Here is a 22,007-nt window from a genome sequence, read left to right on the forward strand (position 1 = left end):
CAGCTCAATTAACCCATATGCTTTGATGTATCAAAACAAAAATCACAGCTCTACAGAGGAGGGTAAAAGCTACAGCAGTTCAAACTCACTTGAAGATTCCAGTTACACAGAAGTGGGCTCCATAGTGGTGCACAGTAGAAAGAACATTTTTCACAGCATAAATTTTAATCATTAATGATGTAGCAGAAAAGCTCCATCTCGCTGCTGAGTTAAAAAAGCAGATACCAAAGTTCTTGTGCCCCAACTTCGGGCACAGCATTAACTGTATCAACCTTTATAGTCAAAAGCTTCCTAGTTCCTAAAAATGAAAGTATTTTTGAATCAATTTTCATACAATAGTGAAGCAGCTCGGAAGGATTACACAATGGAAATGCAAAACCATGAAGGTGAGGAGAGCACAACCTAGGTCACCTCCAAGAATTTGCAAAGTAGCCACACTAAGACTTTCCCCACACTAACACTGCCCCACTGAATTAATTCTTGCATTGAGTCAAGAGCAGGATGATGTGCTTCTTTTGTAGCATAGTAGAAAAAAAAATAGCAGTAAGTTTTCACACTGAGCATGTTAAATACTTTGAAATCTAGGACGCTGCTCTTTGAAGTGTTACAAAATAAATGATAAAACAGGCTTTCAGTCCCTGTTCCCTCCCCCCTCAACTGCAAAGTAACACAGGAATCTCAGTATGAAAAATACAAATATATTTGTCCAGTGGCGAGTCATTTGTTACAAGGTATACTGTAAGCGTTTTGCATAAAAATAATAATTAAAAAAAACAGAAAAACAAACAACATTTTATTGTGGTTCTGGCAGACCCGGTATCCCAAGAAGAAATAAAAATTGTCATGTTATGCTCTAGGAAACAAAAATTACACATACAAAAAAAAAAATATATATATATACACACACACACTTTACAGGGTAACCATCTTGCATCACCATTCTGGGCTATCCAAAATTGGCTTGCACAGTTACCGAAAGGCAGTCATTGAATGCATCTTAGACCTAGGACAATGGACAGATGTGCAGATGAAGCAGGATACTAACAATACCTTGCTTAAATGAAATATGTGACACAGCAGGGCCCAGAAAACAGCTGTTGCACTGAAAAGAAATCATTTGTTTGTAGCAAGGTAGGATGGCAACTCATTTAAAAAGCTGCTTTTGTCATCTTTCCCCAGTCAAAAAAAAATCTAAAAATCCAGGCTTACTGTTAAAAAGAGAAAGCCAAGTTGAAAGCAGTTTTGCTCCTCAGTTTGGATCTGTTTCTACATCTTAGCGTCTCACTGCTGTGGGAAACGTGGAAACATGCACTCCGCTCCGTTACTTGCCTGCAGTATGACTGGCAATCACAGAGGAAATGCCTCAGAGCCCAACTGCTGTTTAACCAATGAAGAAAAAACAGAAAAGTTTTAAATTTTTAATGTAAACAAGACTTTTTGCAGTAGTAACACTCATACCTCCAGGAACCTTTTAAAAGTACTTGTTCCAAGGCAGTCTGTGGGAAACTTTTTTTTTTTTTTTTTTTTTTTTTACTCTCTGCTTCTACTTCCTCATCACATAGTCTACAGTCACCAGCAACAAAATGCAACAGACGTCAGTCTGTTAGAGATGCATCTAAAGATGGCTCTACTTTCCTTGGCACAAACCATTCTAACATGGTCTAAATAAAGGATTGCCTGGGTTTAGGGTAGCTCAAGCCCTACAAGGCAGTGTGCAGCTTCCAGTTGGCCCTCTGTGACAACCAGAGGGTGGGCAGGCAGATCCTGGTTTCCTTATGCTAAACTAACCAGGTTACATGTGTGACAAAGCCTAATTCTCTAGCTTAAAGTTTGGTAGTAGTACAGAATGGCTAAGGTTGGGTAGAGGACACAGGTCAGGGTGATCAAAGGTGTTATTTATGTTTATATTCTGAAACTAGCTAATCAGGATATACACATAAATGTACATTCAATCAAGAGAAGAAGAAACAACAACAGTTTTTTTTTTTTTTTTCCTCCCAGAGAAGACAAAGAAAGGGGAAAAAAAACGGGCTGCAGGTGGCCATAAGCGCTGGCCTGTCCAGCAAAGTGCATGTGCTATCTCCGTTGGAGAATACTACACATGAACAGAGCACTTAGCTCCGTGGGAAGAGGCTGTTTAAGTGCAACGTTCAGCAGACTCATTCCCATTTATTTTTTTCTGATGAACTGTCAGCTTAGGGTTTGGAGTGGTCTGGGTTGTTGTTGTTGGTTTTTTTTTTTTTTGCTTTTTGCTTTTTTTGTTTTGTTTTGAATTTCCCTGCTCTTCAAAGCGGAATTGCTGGATGAGAGCTACAGTTTGCAGGTCAGGACACCCACAAGGTGTATGAGGATTCAAGAGTCAAGAAAAGAAGCCCTCTCCCCAAAGAAAAATGTAAGACAAAATACCACCTTCTTGAGAAGGCCAACGGCTTTCAAGGAAACACCACCCGCCTTCCCCCTTCACTCAGCTCTTTCCCTTGCAAGAGCTGGGGTGGAGGTCGCAAGTCCAGGGACATGGCCTAAACAGGATTAAGGGCATAACTAGCATGACTGAGCAAGAAGGCTCTCTCTGCCCTTCTTCCAGGGGTGCAGTACCAAGCAGGATGAAGACACACAAAGGGCTGGGCAGTTTGTGGCCGAGGCGGGGTGGAGTGGGGTCTGTGGACCTCACTCCCCTTCCTCCTTGATGCGTTGCTGTTTGTTGCGCCGGGCATCCATGTCAAAGTTGAAGTCGTTCCACTCGTCACGGGGCGGGAAGGAAATGGTCTGCCGGAGCGTGAAGCGGACTGCATCGATGACCCGCTCCCCCCGGGTTTCGCTGGAGCCCACGCTGACAGTGGAGGCGCCACTTGGGGTGCGCAGGAGGTGGGGAGGGGAGGAGAAGTCATGGAGCTGCCGGTGATCCAGGATGCCTTTCCAGATGGCGTGGCGGAACTGCTCTGGGATCTTGAGGCTCACCAGATCCTGCAAGGCAAAGAAGAGGACTTAACAGAGCAATCTCTGGGAAATCCAGGGGGTCTGGGCTCGGGTAGAAGCAGCCTCTGGGCCCCTGTAAAAACACCTAAGAACCTGTAAAGCCCTGCCAAAATCCAGGTGGCTGTGATGCACTATAAAAGACAACAAACCAGTAACCTGAAGGTGGTGGTTCACCGGCTTACCACTTCTGAACAAGCACACATAGCTGAGAGGCAACAAGAACTGATGACGAGGTCTGTTTTGAAGCAGCATGAAACACATGTTCATATGCATGAGACCCTGGGCCCTAAAGCTAGATGTTTAACTTGACTAGAAGGCCTCCAAAACAACCTTGGTGAGTTCTGCTGGTTGTCTATGGTGGGTCATGCTGGCCTGCAGAAGTTCAATGGCTTTGAAAACTTCAATGTTTATTTCAAAGCCTGCAAAAGGATTTCAGAATGAAAGTCTGGGCTCCTGTGTTTAAAGCTCTTGGTCTGACTCTCCAGAAACTGCCTTAATTACTTGAACATAACCAAAATTTAAGACAGAAACCTAACATCAGAATACCTGGAATCTGAAGCCCCCCCATCATCTCTGCATGTATAGAACCTGAGGGTAGCATTTACCTAACTCTGGGATAAACAGTATTGGCTTCTTAAAAAAAAAAAAAAAAAAAAAAAAAACCAGCTATCAGCTTTGGTTAATTTGGGTCAGCTTTTCTAATTACAGCAAGCAGCAGAAGGAAGGCAGCCCAGGCTAAGAAACAAAAGCACCACAGCCTTGCAGTCTTGGGCCAAAAAGGGGACGGCCAGCTCTGAGGAGAGCGATGGTACAGGAGAGGAGAAAGCAACCCTTCAGCAGAAGCCATGCAAGAAAAACCAGAGCTGCACTGAGATGCCAGTAGCAAGATCATTAAGGTAAGGCTAGAAAATAGAAGCAGGGAGGCAAAATGCAGACCACTTATGGACAGCTACTTGTTGTCTGCAGGCAAGTGAGGTGTTTCAGAGTTTTGTAAACTGAAACCAAGCCTTGCAGAGTTAACAGGGGTGTGGGCTGGGGCCACTCCTAGGGCTAAAAGGGATGGTGATGGAGGGACACAATCTCTACACCAGGCAAGGCAATTACAACTATGGCTCTGGCACAGAGTCCTGCCCCTCTTTACCTTGCAAGAGGTCTTCCCTGGTGTGTGACAGCCTTAATTCAAACTAATTATATAAAAATAATAAAAAAAAAAAAAAATCGAGTCTGGATTTCTGATCAGTTCCTACAGCAGGGCCAAGAGTGCAAATAAAGGAAACAGTGAGGAGTTACTTACATCCATGGAGTAATGCTCAATCTGATAGATGGTGGTCAGCCCCTGGGTCGTGAAATAATCCACACAGGATGAGCAGCCCAGCCTCGCTAAGAAGCTGCAGAGGAGGAAGGAAGGAAGGAGAGAGAAAAAAGGATCACCCTGGCTGCAACAGCCCAAACCACAGAAAAACCAAACACGCAGCCAACCTGCAGCAACAGGAAACAAAGCTTTTACCCTTGGCTTGACCTTCTCCAAGACATCCCAAGCCATCAAGCCATGTGGCTGCCACATGAAACAAGTGAGTCTTTCAGTTTAGCTCCTAGCAGACAACCCACATGGCAGCACCTCACCTTAGCAGAAAGCTGAAGCTGTAGCCCAGATCTTGGAGCAGGAAGGCTCACAAGGGCCCTCCTGCCAAGTCACTGAGGTACTTCCCTGAGAAGGTGGCTGGGCCCAAGGCAGCCTGCCGCATGGATGCAGGGCTTCACCAAGGTGATCTGGGGTTCAAACACATCATGCACAAAAAATACTCCAAAACAGTATGTGCCTCCCTAAGCATAAAGTATTCCTCTTTATGGGGAGCTTTTGCCAGTCTGTTCAACTTCATGGAGGGCAGACGGGCTGTGTGTCTAGAGAGGCTGGTTGTACTCCTGACCCCAGCCAAAGTTTGTTGTGTGGCTATGGAGGGGAAAAAAAATAAAGAAACAAAAACACGCACACCACCACGCACTTTGCAAGTCTCCCTGGCCTAGTGCCGCGCACTCTCAGCTCCATCAGTCCAACAGATCCTGAGGGCCCTTGGCTTTCTTGTAGTCCTAATGTCCCTGTTTCTCTCAGCTGCTCACGGATAGGGGTTTGAGGCCTGGTGTCCAGAGCGTGCTGGCCATGGGACTGCCACAAACAGCTGGATTTCAGCGCTCCAGAAAAAACAGGGTGAGAGCAGCGTCCAGGGGACCAGGTGCACAACACGAGGCCTCCACTCTCCATGGATAAGAAACATGAGTCTCCGCAACCTGCTCCAGCTCACCTGACAATGCTGCAGTCTGTGGGGTACGGAGGAGGGGGAGTGCAGTGGGACGTTGAAGGCATGGAGAGGGGAGGAGGCAGCGCCTGCGTGGGGCTGAGACCATTCATGTCGCTGGTCATGGCCATGTGGGTGCCCATCATGGGAACTAGAGGAGAGAAGCAGAAGGAGCACATCGTTACCAAGGCATTCCCAGACCACCAGTTTACTCCCAGCAGTGCCAAGAAACAGCATGTGCATCCTACAACCAAAGCAGCCTTAAATTCGGTGCAGAGCTCCTCACAGAGCTCACCAGGAATTCAAGGCAGGGCCCCCAGTGACCACGTAGGGTCCAGATGACAGATAGTCCTTCAGAAGTTTTCCCCTCACTACAGCAACTGTAAGCAATGCTCCCTCTGCTTGCTTGCCTGGGTTATCTTCCGTTACAAACGGGCTCACCAGAAACTTAAGCAAGCTGCTGACATCTCAGCTTTCTTTACTGCAGAAAAGGAGTGGGACAGAGCCAGCAGAGTAACCCAATACACCAAACAGCTTTGTTTTCAGAGACACTGAGCACCCACAGGGGATCAGCAACAGGTGTGGGTGAGAGCACAGCACTCTCAAAAACCTCAGCCCCCAGAATCATGTCTGTCATCCTGGATTTACAGGGCTGCTGGGCACTCTTCAGCAGCCAGGAGGAAGCAGGTTAAATTGCCACAAGCTGCAGATATTTCCTTTAAAATTAAGTGTCTTAATTGAACCAAGGGAAAAAAAAGTTTGCCAACATTTGCATCTCCTCTCCTGGAAAAGGAAAGGGCAAGGCTTGAAAGACAGATGACAGTGCAGCCAGTCAGGTTTGCAGAAAGTAACAGCTCTGTTCACTGCTAAGCAAGGCTCAGAGCAGGAAGCTGGAGCCTGGAGGAGACAGGGGACTTTACCCTGTGGCTCAGCAGGGAGCAATTTTTGGCTCTCCAGATTCCCAGCCTTGTTGTTGCGAGTGGCTCAAGGATCCCTAGGACTAATGTTAGCCACTAGCCTGGCATCTCCAAGACTCAAAAGTCTCTTTCACCAGAGAAGTGGGGAGCAAGCGCAGAGCAGGAGAAGCGGCAGTGAGGGTTTCTTACTGTTGGTTCCCATGCCATCGGGGATGGTGGTTGGGGTCAGGGCATTGCGCTGCTGGGGGTTAATTAGCTGGCTGACGGAGGGCAGTTTGTTCATGCTGTTCATTTTGCTGAGTGGTGGCGAGTTGGAACCGTAGGATGACTGTGATTGCATGGAGGTCCTGCAAACCAAGGAGATGTTAGGACATGAGTCACAGCCTTTGGTTGTTAGCGCACATCCAGAAGGGCTACGTTTTCTGTTTGAGGCAGTGGTAAACCATTGCTAGTGAAATTACTAGCAATGTGGGAGCGTCACAGCTAAAGATCACTGGAGAAGTAACCAATGGGAACTAAGAATTTTCCCAGATATATTGGGGATTTAAAAAAAAAAAAAAAAAAAAGAGTTTGCAAAACTGACAAAGAGCAGCTTTACTTTCAGTTCTTTTTTTTTTTTTTCCTCCTTTCTTATAGAGAAGTTGTTCCTATAGAACATTTTCAGTTGGAGAAAAGAACATATACAAACCCAGCAACCACCTGCCAAACATTGGAAACAATATTTTTAAGTTAAGCTCTCTTTGTGGTCAAAAGCTTTTTCATAAGAAAAAGAACTGAGAAAGCTATCTCAAACTATCCTAACTACCTCTAAAAATCTGACTGCCAGATACAGTTATCTTCTTGGTTTTCCAAAGCTCCTAGTTATTCACATAATCAGGCTATTCCCAGGTGTATATATACAGCAATCCAGGCATATAATAACAACCAGAAGCTCTTTCCTCAAGACTGACTCGGTATTCCTTAGGGAAAGTTACTGACATGGTCAAAGCCACATAGCAGACGCACACAGCTTTTGCTGACATTAAGGAGAATTTGGTATCCAAATACTGCAGGCTGCTTGTGACGAATATCAGATTCATGTGCTAGTCTTCAAGTCCAGACAGCCCCAAACTCCATCCAACATTTCTCATGTACAGACCTGGCTAGAGAAGCTCGCTTGTGCGCTCTCCCCCTCCCTCCCCAGCCCCAGTGGTCCCAGCTGCAATCCCACTGCGTAAGTGATCTGCAGCACGGAGGATCAGACTGCTCATGAATCGCAGCCCTGTTCCCAGATCAAATTACAACTGCGGCATCCCATCTGGAGTTGGGTCTTATCCGGAATATGCAGAAAATGATCATTAAGCAGGTCTAACAGCACAATTGGCAGAACACTGCCATGTCACAAGAGACCACGTTTTCTCTCTCCAAACCTGCTGCTGGGCTGAGCCCTGGCATACCAGGGGCATTTTCAAGGCTGTGCAAAGGCATTCGGGAAATGGGCACACTTCCCGAACAAGACACAGGCTTGCAAGTGATGAAGCTCGAGTGTTTATTCTGCTGTACTGTAGCGACCCTGCAGTGAATGTGAAAGGGCACCTTTCCTTATTATTTCCCGTTGGGAAACTTACTCATCTTTGTATAACTGGTTACACCAATTCCTGGGAACCGTCTATGCAGACAGAATAGTTATTACTTAAAATAAGCGTAAAGGAAAGAAAAGACTTATTCTTGGATAACTTATTAAAACCTTCGGCACCCAAGGTCAAGTTTCATGCAATTACATAGTCTCCAGCTTCCTGCACTTTTAAGACTTGCAACATCGGGTGGAGAAAACATCTATGCTAACAGGTTAGAGTATCTAAGGCCCTGAAGAAATGTTACCTAATTACACAATTACAGGAGGTACAGAAGGGTGTGAACTGTCCTTTGGCAGTGAAGATGCAGGACAAGATCCAGCAAACTTCATAGACTTGAGGAAATGGAAAGCACAAGCAGCTTCACCAATTAATATTAACGACGGCAACAACTCCCAAGGGGAAGTGAAACCAAGCCACGAAGTTCAGGCCCAACTTTTCAGGGTGAAATGAATGATTCAGATTTGAGGTTTCAATTCACCAATTATAAAAATGGAGACCAGCCACGAAATTCAAGTCAGGTTGACACCATCCTTAACTTAAGAGGCCTCTGGATTTAGGACTTAAATTAATATTTCTACTTTACAGGTCCAGGCACCTCTCCTAACTGAGCTTCAGCTTAAATTAATACACAACTGAGCAGATTATTAGGACAAAATCTACTTGATTTTGGGGTATGCAAGTGAGGAGGTCACCATGCACAATACCCTCCCACAGTGAAATTCTGAATCAAGTCAAAAGAAACTTCCCAAGAGAGTTTTTTTTCCACTGTTTAAGCTCAGGACAGGTTTTATTTAGAGAGTTCATGATTATAAACAGATTTTTTTGGGTGCTTGCTGGTACAAAACATCATTTTCCACAGTAGTCAGAAATGAGCTTAACTTTGCTGTCTACACCTTCAACAGCGATCTCAACAAGACTAGTTAGGCCACCGCAGTATACTTTGCAGGAAAACAAGCAAACCAGCCAAACTCAAAGCACCCTACACTATACAAAATGAATGCATGCTCTCACTCATTGCTTAAGGACCCCATTCTTTTCTCATTTGTACTCATAAGAGTGTCTAAGTAGAGCTAATCTTCAATCAAGCTCAAGCAAATAAAACAGCAAACAAAAATAAAAACATTTTTGTTCACATCCATGTGCATTTCAGCAAAACTATTCCACCACGTAAGCAGATATGTGAAAGGTCTGCAGAAATCCATCGAGCCAAAGAAAAGTCCAAAGAGAAACCAAGATGCAAAATTTTATTGAAAATTCATGTCACACATCAACATAACAGCCTCAGAAACACGAGAAAATATTTTTTGGTACTAAACACACAGACTACATGTTTGTTGAGGATTCATTAAAAATAAATTGATTTTTTTTCTCAATTTTTTAAAACAGGTATTATTAAAATGTCATGCACAGTGATTGTTATTAAAATTATACTTACTATGTCTCAAGAAAGATTAGAAGTAGGAGCATTAACATTTCATTGATATTAATGCCAATGAAATGCATTTTAATATTAAGGTGTAAGGACTTCAATTAAGAGACTATTATACTTCTTGGAATAGTCTGATAGCAAAGGCACTGAGTCACATTCTGCAACTGATCTTTCTCTCTTCAAGAGGCTATGTAATTATTTAGCCAATAACATTAATAGTTATGCAAGCTCATATGAAGACAACCAACTCTTATGTTTCAAGGAATATCGTGATCATCTCAAGAGGTCAAGAAGGAACTTCCTCTCCCACATATGAAGCACAGTTCATTTTACAGGTTACCTTGTACACTTCTGCACTTGCCCAGATTACTGGATATCAGCCCTTCACCAGAGGTAGGAAACTGCTTGGATAGACCAATTACCTGATTGAGTAGACAAGTCCTAGAGTTCTCATTCACATTAGATGAACGCACCCTCAAAGTAGTGTTAATGAAAAATACATCAAAGGTTCAGTAAGTGCAAGAATAGGGCAGCTTAGGTACAGAGGGTTTAAAACTTCACCCAAGCCCTTGTGCCTACTGTTCGCTATCCCTGAAAACTTAGAGCCAGCTGCAACTGGAAGAGATCCAAGCAGCATCAAAGCTGTCTGAATCTAGGCCTGCCTTTCCTTAGAGTAGCCACAGCAAACAGCAACACAGCAAGGACCATATCCTATGTTCACGTGTGGTCTACACGCCAAGTAGCAATGTTTTTTCAGATGGGGCGTCCACTGGGCGGCACGACCCTGAGGTCTGATCTACCCTTTGCGATGGCACACAAGTGTCACAGATGCTGCTCAATTGCACTTATCAGCTTAGAAGGCCCATAAAACAGGACATTAAAAAAAAAGCAGAGAGATGCGCTTGCTCTCCACATCTCAAACAGCTGCTCCTCTACAGCAAGCAATAGGGCATTTTTCAACCACACAAGCGGTTTTTAGGCTCTGTGACCGATTGGTAGTGTGGAAAGGAGGAGCCCTGATAGTCACTAGGCAGACAGGGAGAACAGCACAGGGACGAGGGTGGAGATAACGACTTCACGTAGATTTCAGGTACGGGAATTTCCTGAGGCAGCAGTGGATGCAATCTGCCCTCCAGGTAATGGAACTACAGTACAGGGAGTGGATATACACAGGCTGATAGGACCTGGCTGACTGATGTGGCCTAGTTAATCTGCTTGGTTATTCCTTGAAAGGAAAAGGCTTACTTTTCCGAAGCACCAGTGATGACAGAGAAGCAACCACAACATAGCTGGAAAAGGTTTTCTGCTTTTATCTGCAGAGGGCAGACTAAAAAGGAACTCCAATTGCTTCCAGCTCCAGGTTGCTTGCTAGGAAAAACCTGCACCTTCTTAGATAACCACCTTGTAGCTGGAGAGCTCATCAAGTCAGCATTAAGACCAGATTCATAATCATCACCCTCTTGAAGGCGAGGAGGTCAAATAACAAAGACTTTCTAGAGGACAGTGGGATCCAAACATTTTATATGCTCTCTTGGTAGAGGTCAAAGGTATTGCCCATGACGGTACAAGAGATTTCCCACAGATCAGGCCAGATGAACTAGAACTTGAGCAGAGATCTCCTTAGTGGGGGCTGTGGGTGCCTCGTATATTCTGGTAGGTTGCCTCCTTGAACCCGCTGGTGGACAGGCCCTTGAGCAACTCTTTATACAAATAAGTACTGCTCCAATCCCAGTATTTCCATATTGTCATCCACAAGCAGATAAGACCAAGATCCAGGAATGAATCTTCATTGGAAGCATGGACTGATGGCGCTAAGTGTAATCCTGAACTGCAAAAGCAACACAGATGCATCTTCTCAGCTCTCATAGGGAAAGAAGGATGAACATCGCCTTTCTTCTCGCAAATAAAAAGAAACAGAGTAAAGTTTATCTTTCTTTGTGATCTGGAAGTACCTTCTGGGATTTCCAGGTGAAGCAGAGGCACTTGATTTGGCTAACTTTACACAAGGAGCAACAGTAGAGCTAGAACTGAATGAAATAGTCCCTGCTAGTGTTTAATTAGTTATTGCTTATTTTAATTCACAATTTTTGTGTCTTCTCCATCAGCCTCCCCCTTTGCCTCCCTGGTAAAACAAGTCTTGCTAAGATGATGAAGGCGACATCCAGAGACGGAATAGGGCTCTCAAAAGAGATATCAGTACGAGTCATCACCTGCTCAGAGCACAGCTCTGCTGCCTGGAAACAGATGATGTGATGTTCAGAGATAAGAGCGTTCCTCCACTGTGCATCAGGCTTTTTCCCTTGGTGGGTGGCCAGGAGGCCCATTCTGTTTTTGGAAGGCACTTTTTCTTCAGGCTGCTCCTAACACACGAGGGTGTAAAAGTTCGAGTCGAGTAGACATCTGCCCCAAGGGAATCCAGTGTAGATTGTGCTGCAGGCACAGAAGCTCCTATCAGGATCTATCCAGCCATTAGGCAGAGTTTCCTAGCAGCTGCTGAGCACTGGCATTTACATCTGAACTCTGGTCTCCAACCAGTGCTGGACTGGGCCAGCACCACCTTGGAGGGAGCACCCTTCCCAGCGACTCTTCAGTAACTTCTTTGCATTTCTATTTTCTGCAGCTATGAAAATCAGAGGGCTCCCCAGGAGAGATGCGACCTGAGAACATGGGTTGAAGGGCACTTCTCTATCAGTGCTGCAGGCTGTTTTTTTATGTGACAGTGTGTGAGTCCCTCTCCGTGTGAGAGGAAAACCCAGAAACAGGCACCATGCCTGCCCTCAATCAGCTCCTCCCTTACCTCAAGTATCCGCACCTACTGCCACAATCAGCAAAGTCAGGGTTAATTCCAGTGTTTTGCTTGCCTACTGATCATTCCTCCTTCCTGCTGGTCTAGGCTTGGCACTTGGAAATGAAGTTTTAAAAGCATTCATATCCACCTTGTCAAGCCCCGCATGAACAGCTTTCAGAGGCAGAGTTTGATATAAGGAGTGCGAGGGTTTACAAGTCCTTGCTGGGAAACAGTCAAATGCGCAGAAATGACTAAGCCAGGACATACTTTACAGAGACAACAAGCAAAAGCAACAGTCATTGGCTGCAGGATTAATGGACAAGGTGGACATGGCTTGAGGCCAGCTGGCTGAGTCAACTGCTACATATGCTAGCATTGTTTTCCCTTAAACCGTGAGGTCTCTAGTGACTGGGCAAAACACAGTAGGGTTGAAGAATCCTCTAAAGCAACATCTAATAACTGCTGAAAGTCTGCAAGGCAGGTGGCAAGCTACAACTCCTTTTCACAAGGAGGGCAATCAGCAGTTATGGACAGTCTGCCCTTGACACCCTCAGCTGCAAAGGGACAGGAACACCGGACCACACATGAGTCCCCATAGACGTCATCACTCAAAGGCTCCACCCTCTCATTCATCTCACACATCTCAATCCACCACCAGCAGGGCTTGGTTTGAGCCCACAGAGTCAGGAGGAAGAGGGACCTTTTAGAGCTCAGCAAAGCTGGGTTAATCCCAACAGCGCTGGTACAAAGTCAGAAAAAGCCACCCAGTCTTTCCTGTAGTTTTGAGGGATTTTCACTCAGACTATGATTAGAATTAAGGGGAAACAAATCATGATGTCAAATCAGTAGGCATTTCTATGGGGGGGGGGGGGGGGAGAAAAAAAAAGAATCTGATTTCTTACCAGTATCAATTAATATAATTATCACCTCCCTCTGTCCAGCAGTGCAAATACTTGCCTTATTACTGCATGACCAGCATTAAAACAGGCCCAACTGACTATCACAGACCATTTATACACAACCCACCCACTTCTGCCCACCCCCAGCCCATGAATACACCTTTAATTTAAACAAGACAAGAGGCATTTTAAAATTGAGACCTGCTCAGAGAAACTCTGCTGAGTTTCACAAATACAGAAGTAACAGGAAAGAATATTAACAGGTTACAAAAACAAGAAGAAAAAGTTACACCAGTAAAGACAACATTGTGGTTCCAGACCTCTCAGTGCTACCACTACAGCTAAGAGATATGTAGAAGTGTCTCTTGTTTTTGCAAAGTTTGAGTCCCTTCAGGAGATTATTCTATTTACTGTTTCTATCAGGCTGTGTAGTTGCCCCACTGTTCCTAGTCCCGTGAGCTGGATAAAGTAACCCCACCAGTTCGATTTATGGATATACTGATGGGTTTGGGGGGCTGGAATGTTTTAGGATGGCATCGGTCTGTTTGGGAGGTTCTCTCCTTGAGTCCGTGAGTTCACTCCTGAAGCAGGCCGAAAGTAGACTGTAGAGAAGGAACCAGAGAAAAGAAAAGATGAATATATAGGACCCTTTATCAACCATCAGGAGAGAAACAGTCACTTTCCACCTTCATGATCACAGTATGGACTTGAAGGAGGGGAAAAGCAGATGTCTTAGTACCTACAAGAAGGAAACACAATAGGGAAATTTAGAAAGCTGAGAAGATGCAGGTACAACTGAGTGACTGGCAAAAAAGGAAAAAATAACTAGATTTCTGTGTCCTAGTCTCACGAGTGCAAATGGTACTCTGATACTGTTCCCAGCCACTCTTAATAGGCTGAACAGATACAAGAGGAAAAGCATACTTAGCTGAATAGGAGGAGGAGAGAAGCAGCTTCTGTTGAGTTCATTTCAAACTTCGCTTACTTTAAAAAAAAAAAAAAAACCCAGAAGCTGGTGCTAAACAGAAGATGGTGCTTATAGGAAAGGGTTGTATTGATTACATCTCAACTACTCCCACCTTTCGAAGCCAAGGGACCCTGCATAGTAAAGCCAAGGGGTCCCTGGTGCTGCCAGCTGAGGCAGAAGGTTCTGCATGCTTGGAGCCAGCACAGCAAACATCACATTTTCACACAACTAATCCCACACTTTTTTGGCTTACTTTCACCTCAGTAATTCTCTAGTGAGAACACTATCCAAATGCCCGGAGTTTATAAAACATGCAAGCAAAGCACTACAAAACCAAACCATGCAAAATCAACTATTAACTTCCACACAGAAAATGAGAACCATTAGATGGAGGTATGAAGAGCACCTTCCCGACCAACCCCCTCACTGCAACAGTAAGCACAGGGATCCTTGCAAGCTCCCCTCTCAGATGGGGCACTCCAGGCATTGGATAGTTCTGCTCTGTCACACCTTGCTTGCAACGTGAATTCCCTCTTGTTTGGGTAATGAGCTGCACTGCTCACTAGACTGAAAGGCAGCCAGTGGGCTAGTAGCTGCAGCCCTGCTGTTATGACAGAAACATTGGCTGAGATATAAGAGCCCTCTTCCGAGCAGCCCGTGGAAGACTTTGTAAAAATCCCTTCAATCACGCTATGGCCAATCCAAATGGAAATTGTTTTGAAAACAGTGCTTAGTGGGGAGAAATCCGTCATAGGAAGTTTTGTTGAACCTGTAGAAGTGTTTTCCAGTGAAATCCTTAGACACTGGACAGATATTCCCTAGGAATACTGGTGGTAAGTGTATCTCATATTGGAATATTGAGGAAACCTCTCCCTAAAGTATGCGCCATCTCTGTTATCGCTGGCAGCAAGGATTCTCTGGCAAAGCCATGTTTTAAACTAGTGGCAGACCAATAAAAGGAAGTCTTCTAAATGTGTGTTGCTGTTTAGATATAGGCCCAAGTATTTGGCAGGGAAAAAGGAAGAACAGAAACTGCAGGTAAAAATCTTCCCACTATGATCATGAAGGTATTTGGCATTACAGTAAGTAAGAGAAAGCCATGCACAAAGAAATAAGCAGAGAGAGGAGATGAGACAGAGGAAGATGCGGTCTGGCACAACGTATATGCACTGAAGTATTTTTTGATCATCTTGTGGGACGCAAAGCTTTTTGATTGTCATCAGCTTTGTCTTTCACTTTCCAGAACAGTAAGACAATTACCTCTGCTAGCCTGCTAAATGTGATGCTGGTGTGTAAGTGCACGAAAGCAGTTACACGGTTGTTTTCCGAAGTGAAAGGTTTTTATTTATTTTTCAAGTACCTTATAGCATGATAATCTCATCCTTCCTCTTCCTATTCTTCAAAAAGGATGAAGCTTTCCATGGCATAGGAATTAAAGAGAAATTCCCTCCCACACACTTGTTTGGCTCTTCTACGCTAACTCTTGCTCTGAAGAGATAAGCAACTGAAAAACTGAGCAATTTCTCCACCTAGGTTTGACTGTGGAGCATGCATGAATGCTGCTCCCTTTCGACAGTATACAGCCAAAGGCAACTGACAAATACCCAGGCCTCACAGAGCCCCGCTAGGACCTATAGGTTCTCCAACACATACAGATTTCGGTCACTGCACACACACTTCTCTGGCTTCCAGTTTTAACATACACCCTGAATGAATGCAAAATGAGCCTCAGCTTTGAAGATACACCCCTATTCATAAACTGAAACCATTTTCTTTTAAAGCCAGAACAGACTCAAAGGAGTCACAGTGCTTCCAAGTTTGGCAGAACATCTCCCATCAGATATACAGCGCGCACTTCGCTTAACCTGCTTACATGCAAGATCGCTCTTATCCAAGACCGTTCCTATGAAGTGTCTTTCTTCTCTGTTCTTAGGTCAAGATCTGAAACTCCCTTATAGTTCCTTTTTGGGTTGTAATCAGACCTATGAGTTCCTTCACACAGAATGTCCTTTTTTATCTCACATATTTCTTCAGAAATTAATTCATATCCTGATGAGTCAAATGCACCAGAAACCCAACTGTACCTAAGAAGCTGATGACTGAACGCGTGTTTCAGCGGAGGACGACCCTGCTTGGAGGCAGGCTGTTGGCAGAGACAACTGCAGTAGCCCTGGACAAGCACTCAGGTATTTTTCCCCCTCCTGGCACCCTTAAAAGCTCTCTTAATCTTTCTCCCCAGTATCTCAGCACACTCAGCAGCTGAGAAAAATGAGTATATACCTGGACCAATGCCAGGAGACATGCCAAAAGAAGTTTCATTAAATTAAATGGCTGGACTCCTGCACGCTGGTCTTGAAGGTAACACAAATACCAACCTCAGTTGCCAGGAACCCATCCTATCGGTATAGGAAGAATGAAAACAGTAATTATGGCAAGAGCAACTGTCAGCACGAAACGAAAGCTGTCATCTGCTGCTGTCTGTTTCTGCTTATAAAACCATTTCTCAACTGAAATGGCTGTAGTTCAGGTGGAGCTTTGAAGACAAGCAGTGGAGTGCACAAAGGCCGCAGTGCCTAGCAGCTAGTAAATACAAGCTACTGTATATACAAACGGTGCAAATGACTGATAAACTCCTTATTTTTTAAGTGCCTCAAAAAAAGCTCAGAGCCTCTGGATGCTCCAGCCATTTCAGCACAAGGCTTTTTTAACACCTCTACAAGACTCCAGCTGACACTAAAAAACACAGGTCAAAATGTGAACATATGCAGAGATCTGGCACAAAGCCGTGGTATTGCAGAAGTCCTGAGACAAGGCCAAGGCACCAAAATAAATCCCTACAAGCTCAAGTGGGACTTATGTGGTGCCTTGGCCTTGTGCTAACCTCTGCAAAGGAATGAATTATACCCACAGCCTCTAGATGTGTGAGCTTACCAGCAGGAACGACTGAGATCTTAAGCACTACCGTTGGCAGCTACCTACAGCCTGTGCTGCTACTTTCTGTCACCCAGTACAGCAGGTGAAGCATGTCCCATGAATGACACTGCTTACGGTCTGTCTGGGATGTCATTCTCTAATCCAGTCTCTGTAACTGTAAAACAGGAGGAACAGAGGGGAAAATGGAAACCAAACACATATTTGGCCCTTCTGCCTCACTCTCCTTCCATTTACGTCACTGAAAGCAGTCCTGGCGCAGCACAACCAGTCACATTCAGATAGGGATTGTCTGTCATGATGGAAAGTTTCTCACTCACAATTTGGAGAGTAAGAGACAAAGTACATCTTTTAAAAATACTTTAACAGAAACGCACCCAAAGAGTGTTACTTTGACGTGTCCACCAGTCACAGAGCAAGTCACCCTCACTTCCAATCTTTAACTTCCACTTTTATAGCTCAGGAACCTGAAACTCAGTATTTATACCCCACAGAGACACAGACATCTGCCCTCCAGCAGCATCAAAGTAGCAGCAAACCAGTGGCATTAGAGTGCTCGGTCAAGCTGGCGCTCACAATCCCAGGTCCATGTGCTCTTGGCAAAGCACTCTGATGGATTCCAAGGAGGAGGTGTGGAGATGGCTCCGTTTTCTCTCCCTTTCCCACAGACAGAAGATGAGAAAAAGGGCACACCCCACCCTGAGCTTCGCAGCTCAGTCATAAACGCTCACTGGGTTTCTATCTGCAGGCTGTTTGATGGAGCTACCTCAGCTCAGTCTAAGACTGAACAGCTCAGACACTGAGCTCAGAGCTCCAGCTGGAAGGCAGAAACGAGGCGTTTGGCCTTTCCTCGAATATCTTCCGAGACCAAAAGGTGAATTGTCTAGTATAAAAGACTAGATAGGGTAGTAAAATCCTGAAAACAGTCCGGACTTGCATTTGGGGAAGGAGGATTAGTTTGTCCCACTATAGAAGACAGGTTACAAAACTCGGACCTCAAACTCAGAATCTCTTAACTTCTGGACCAGAAATTTGGCTTTGGTTTACCTCCTAGCATGAATTTCTACCAGCTCTGAATGGCAGTTAACAAGCAGCTCCAAGCAGCACTGTTGGAAAGGATTTTGCCAACGCAGCAAGCTAGGAGCTCTTGGCCCTTGGCTAACCACAGCTGGGCATCTGCATAGCTGTGCAGAAGCTTTTTGTGTCTCTCTCCTCTCCCTTCCCCACCATCCTCACTGCAAAGGTCACTGCAAACACACTCATACTCACTGCTTCTGGAGCAAGTGCTGGTGCTGCTGTTGCTGCTGCTGCCGGTAAGTCTCAATTGTGTGCTGGGGTAGGTACTGCATAAGTTCCAGGGACTCTTTGATCTTGAGTAGCATCTCATATGTCTCTCGTCCCCTCACCTGGATCAAGGGGGAAAAGAAGGGGGAGGGGTTGTAAAAGAAAATCCTGAAAGGACTGCATCTAGACTGACAGCCACCTCAGTGAGTTTTAGGTAAAGTCAAGTAAACACCACCACAGCAGGATGCAAATATTCTGTTTACACTCTATGCATAAGCAATAAAACTGCTAAGCCTTATGCTAGAGGTAAGCAGATAATTTTGAAGAGTTGATAATCTGACACTGCAGGCTAATAAATACCTTGGGGTTGTCATTTGGCTTGATGTAAATCTATACCAAGCAAAAGCACTATTCTGATCCAATCTGTTAGACACAAAGTCCTAACCTACCTCAGACATAGGTGGACCTGGTGCTGAATCTCACATACCTTTAGAGAAAGGGGAAGATCTAAAACGAAGGGCACCGTGGTCCAACTAAACACAGCACATGGGGAAGCAGCTCAATGGGCCATTACAGACACTTCTTGCCCTTTCTGATCCTACACTTACTACAGCATAGTTCATGTCTGTCACTCTTTCCATTAGGGTGACACACATAAAAACTACAGAAACACCCATCTTTGACACCAAGAAAACAGGAAACCCAGCTAGGTTTCAAAGATCATTCTCACGCCAGGACAGACAGATCCCTTGGGGCATTCTCAGGTGCTTTGCACAAGCCACTTTCAGTCAGCAGCCAATGGTATTTTTCATGTTTTGTTTGGAATATGCACTTAAAATAGATAGCTAGGGAGTGAGGAATCCACAACTCAACCCCATCCACTAATAGTTCTTCTCTCTGAGGTCTCGATGAGGAGCTGACTTGCCTCAAGGGAGTGGAGAAGACACTAAACATGAGGTAAAAGCAAAAACAGAGAGAGCTTACCGGCAAGTATAAGAGCTCATCATCAGGAGAACGTCTTTTTTTGATAGAAGTCATTTGTATGCCATGAGTACCTTGTCGAAAAGCTAGAAGAGAAATCCAAAAAGTGTCCCATTAAAACAAACAAACAAAACGTCAAGTGGCATCAGGCTGGCTCAAACCTGCAGGGTTCTGAACAGTCTCTGCCTAAGCCAGTCCAGAATTGTGCTTGTAGCTTCTGACCCCACAAGGCAGAGATGACCTTGCATACATTGGGTGGCTGTAGCATATGCGGAAACACATCAGCAAAGGAGCACTGGATAAATAGCAAAACCCCAGCAAGTCAGATCAGGTACAAGTACAGGCTCTTTGCAGGAACATCAGACTTTTGCATTACAGCGCTCAGTAGCTGTCAGCAATCAGTGATCCACTATGGGAAGTCAAGAGGAAGCAAGCTGAACCCACTGCAGAAACAAAGCCCTCCACTTTGCCTCCTGTTAAGGCCTGGTGCCTTGCTGTGCAGCTTAGTGCCATTATTGCACATATGCTGGAAACCCCAGCGGAGTTTCCACATTCTGCATGTCAGATGAGTACGTTTACTCCTCAGAGCACAGAGATACCCCACCACCACCACCACCAGGGCTATCTGAAACAGTTAATTACTCCAGGCAGCGTTGCAAGGGAGGCTGTAAACTCAGACTGTCAAATGCAGTTTTGAGAATAGCCAGCTGCACTCAGCACCTCAAGGAATCAAACACCAGTCCATTTTTCAGATTAACTCACCCTGGGAAAACAAACACCCTCCTGCCTCCAAGCACATGCACAGCACCACCTCCGTCCTTTCAGCATAAGCGCTGGGATCACATCTGCACCCTGTGACTGCATGGCGTGCAATCTGCCCACCTCTGCCAGCTACTTACGGCGCTTCGTACCATCACCATTCTTTGTGCTGTCGGAGACTTGCTGCTTTCGGATGCTGTCCTCATCTGCTTTGCGATCTCTGCCTGGGCAAGCGCAAATGCGGGCTTCGAAACATCGGCGGCCCAAGACTTGCCCACTGGGAAGAAAGGGAAAAAAAAGGAAGCGTCAACTGGAGGCTCAGACACGGCCTAGCAACCTCGTCCGCATCCTCAAGCTCACACAGCCGGCCAAACTCGCAGCTAGCACCTACTTCTCCTTTCTCCCCTCTACCCCAGTACTGATGCGTCCCATCTCCTAGCAGGTCACCTTAGACATGTTCTGTAAACAACAGCCACACGTATGGATTCACGTGCCAGTCAGTATAAGAGGTATTCACACTTAACCTGGTATTAACTCTGCTCCCATTTTGATCCTCTTAAATGATACCTACCCATGGGAGGGGTGACACCTAAATCAGAGGCTGGGAGGAGACCCTAACCACCTTCCCATATCTCCTTCCTCTTTCAGGAAAACATGTCACATTAAAGCAAGGGCTAGAAAGCACTCTGCCTGGCAGACATGGAAGCAGGGTATCCAGCTATTCACAGGTGGGTTAAATAACAATACTCATGGCACTGTTAAGAACCTCTTTGTTGAATTACATGCATCAAAAACACCCTTATCACCTCCTCCAAGTAACAGACAGAGGGACAAGGACAGAGTCTGAGTGATTCACACCAGATAATGCTCAGACTGACCCAGACCTCCCATTGTAACTCCTGCCCATAGCAATTTGGAAATGTCCCATAGCCCCTTCCATCAGACTGTCTCTGAGCACCTTGCAATGCTGCTCAGAGCAGAAGAGGAGCCAGAAAGCCACCTCACAAGCAAAGGGCTATTGATGGACTACTTACTCTCTGGTTTCCAGTGTCACGATGATGAGGATCGGGCGACGGTTCATCCCTCCCACGCAGCTACTGTTGCACATGAAGTTGTACAAGACTGTTGTGAACTCTGTACCAACCTAGACAAACAAAAGTAGATGGAGAGACAGCAGATGGAAAGCTCTGCTTTTTCCAAGCTCTCCATCTTAAAATCTCTTCCACTCCCACAACTGTGTTATGATCAGACTAGCAAGAAATAAGCTGCAATCACGAGGCTTCCTTAAAAAATAAAACCAAAAATAAAGAATTCCTGCTCTTAAGTAGGGAAGAGGATCTTTAAAACCTTGTTTCTGACAAAGAGGAAGAAGGGATTTATTGTGATGAGGATGGGATGAGCACATGAGCCCATCTCCTCCAACCACAGTTACAACGCCTACCCCTTCCTAGGCAAGGCAGCCACTGCTCTGGACTCACAACATACCTGAGGCGGCTCATAGGGAACCAGCACACTCTGCCTCCCGGTGATGGGGTCTTCCACGTACTGGGCATGGCTGTTCCCTTCCACTCTGATCAGGTGGCTGGGAGGCGCAATCTGCCCTGCAAGGAGGAGGCAGCAAAATACAGGAGAGAGGCTTTTCAGTGAAGACAGATTTGCAGATAGCAAAGGGTCCACAGATTCTCTCACGCTCACAGTGGAAACCTGCGAGTAAGCCTGAACATGAGTGTCCCAAGTTACTGCACTAAACAAGCCCGAACGTCAGCTGAGTGGCAGCTCACAGTTATTCCTCCAGTAGGTAACTCCATGTGGATTTTCACACCAGCGGAAAGCCTTCCCCCTCCCAAGCTCTATACAAAGCAAATTCCTTCAAGTCTTAATTCCTACTCTTTTCCAATCAGCTACTAACCCTCTTCTGCTCCCTCCACTACTCTTGATACTAAAGAGCAAAAAGAGCTGAAAGAAAAATATGCATTTAATTAATGGTCAACTTGAAAAATCATGCTTGCTTACGGCAGCGGAAGAAGGGAACACGATCTTCTTTGTTTCTAGGCCCCTTTCCAATAATTCAAAAATTAATTTCCTTCCTACAAATTTTCTTCAGTGTTTGAAGAACAAACAATTAAATTCTGAGGAAAACAAGCTGCTTTGGGTTCATCTACAGAA

The 22,007-nt window shown here is 45.2% G+C and overlaps 1 protein-coding gene across 4 annotated transcripts in view; it reads right to left on the bottom strand.

Moving 5' to 3' along the window:
* Window positions 1–1,507: 1,507 nt before the first annotated feature.
* Window positions 1,508–22,007, bottom strand: part of TP63 (tumor protein p63) — a 111,776-nt gene continuing 91,276 nt past the window's right edge. For 3 of the 4 annotated variants that reach the window (XM_068954450.1, XM_068954453.1, XM_068954451.1), the window contains 9 exons: window positions 21,327–21,442; window positions 20,876–20,985; window positions 19,982–20,118; window positions 19,086–19,168; window positions 18,087–18,223; window positions 6,377–6,534; window positions 5,277–5,421; window positions 4,271–4,364; window positions 1,508–2,964 (listed from right to left, as the gene is read on the bottom strand). In XM_068954450.1, coding sequence (XP_068810551.1) covers window positions 2,668–2,964; window positions 4,271–4,364; window positions 5,277–5,421; window positions 6,377–6,534; window positions 18,087–18,223; window positions 19,086–19,168; window positions 19,982–20,118; window positions 20,876–20,985; window positions 21,327–21,442 — 1,277 coding nt within the window. In that variant the 3' untranslated portion in view covers window positions 1,508–2,667. The remainder of the gene's footprint in view (window positions 2,965–4,270; window positions 4,365–5,276; window positions 5,422–6,376; window positions 6,535–18,086; window positions 18,224–19,085; window positions 19,169–19,981; window positions 20,119–20,875; window positions 20,986–21,326; window positions 21,443–22,007) is intronic. The other variant, XM_068954452.1, reaches the window with a different exon arrangement.

The sequence above is a fragment of the Struthio camelus genome, chromosome 9, assembly GCF_040807025.1.
Source record: "Struthio camelus isolate bStrCam1 chromosome 9, bStrCam1.hap1, whole genome shotgun sequence".
Taxonomy (NCBI): domain Eukaryota; kingdom Metazoa; phylum Chordata; class Aves; order Struthioniformes; family Struthionidae; genus Struthio; species Struthio camelus.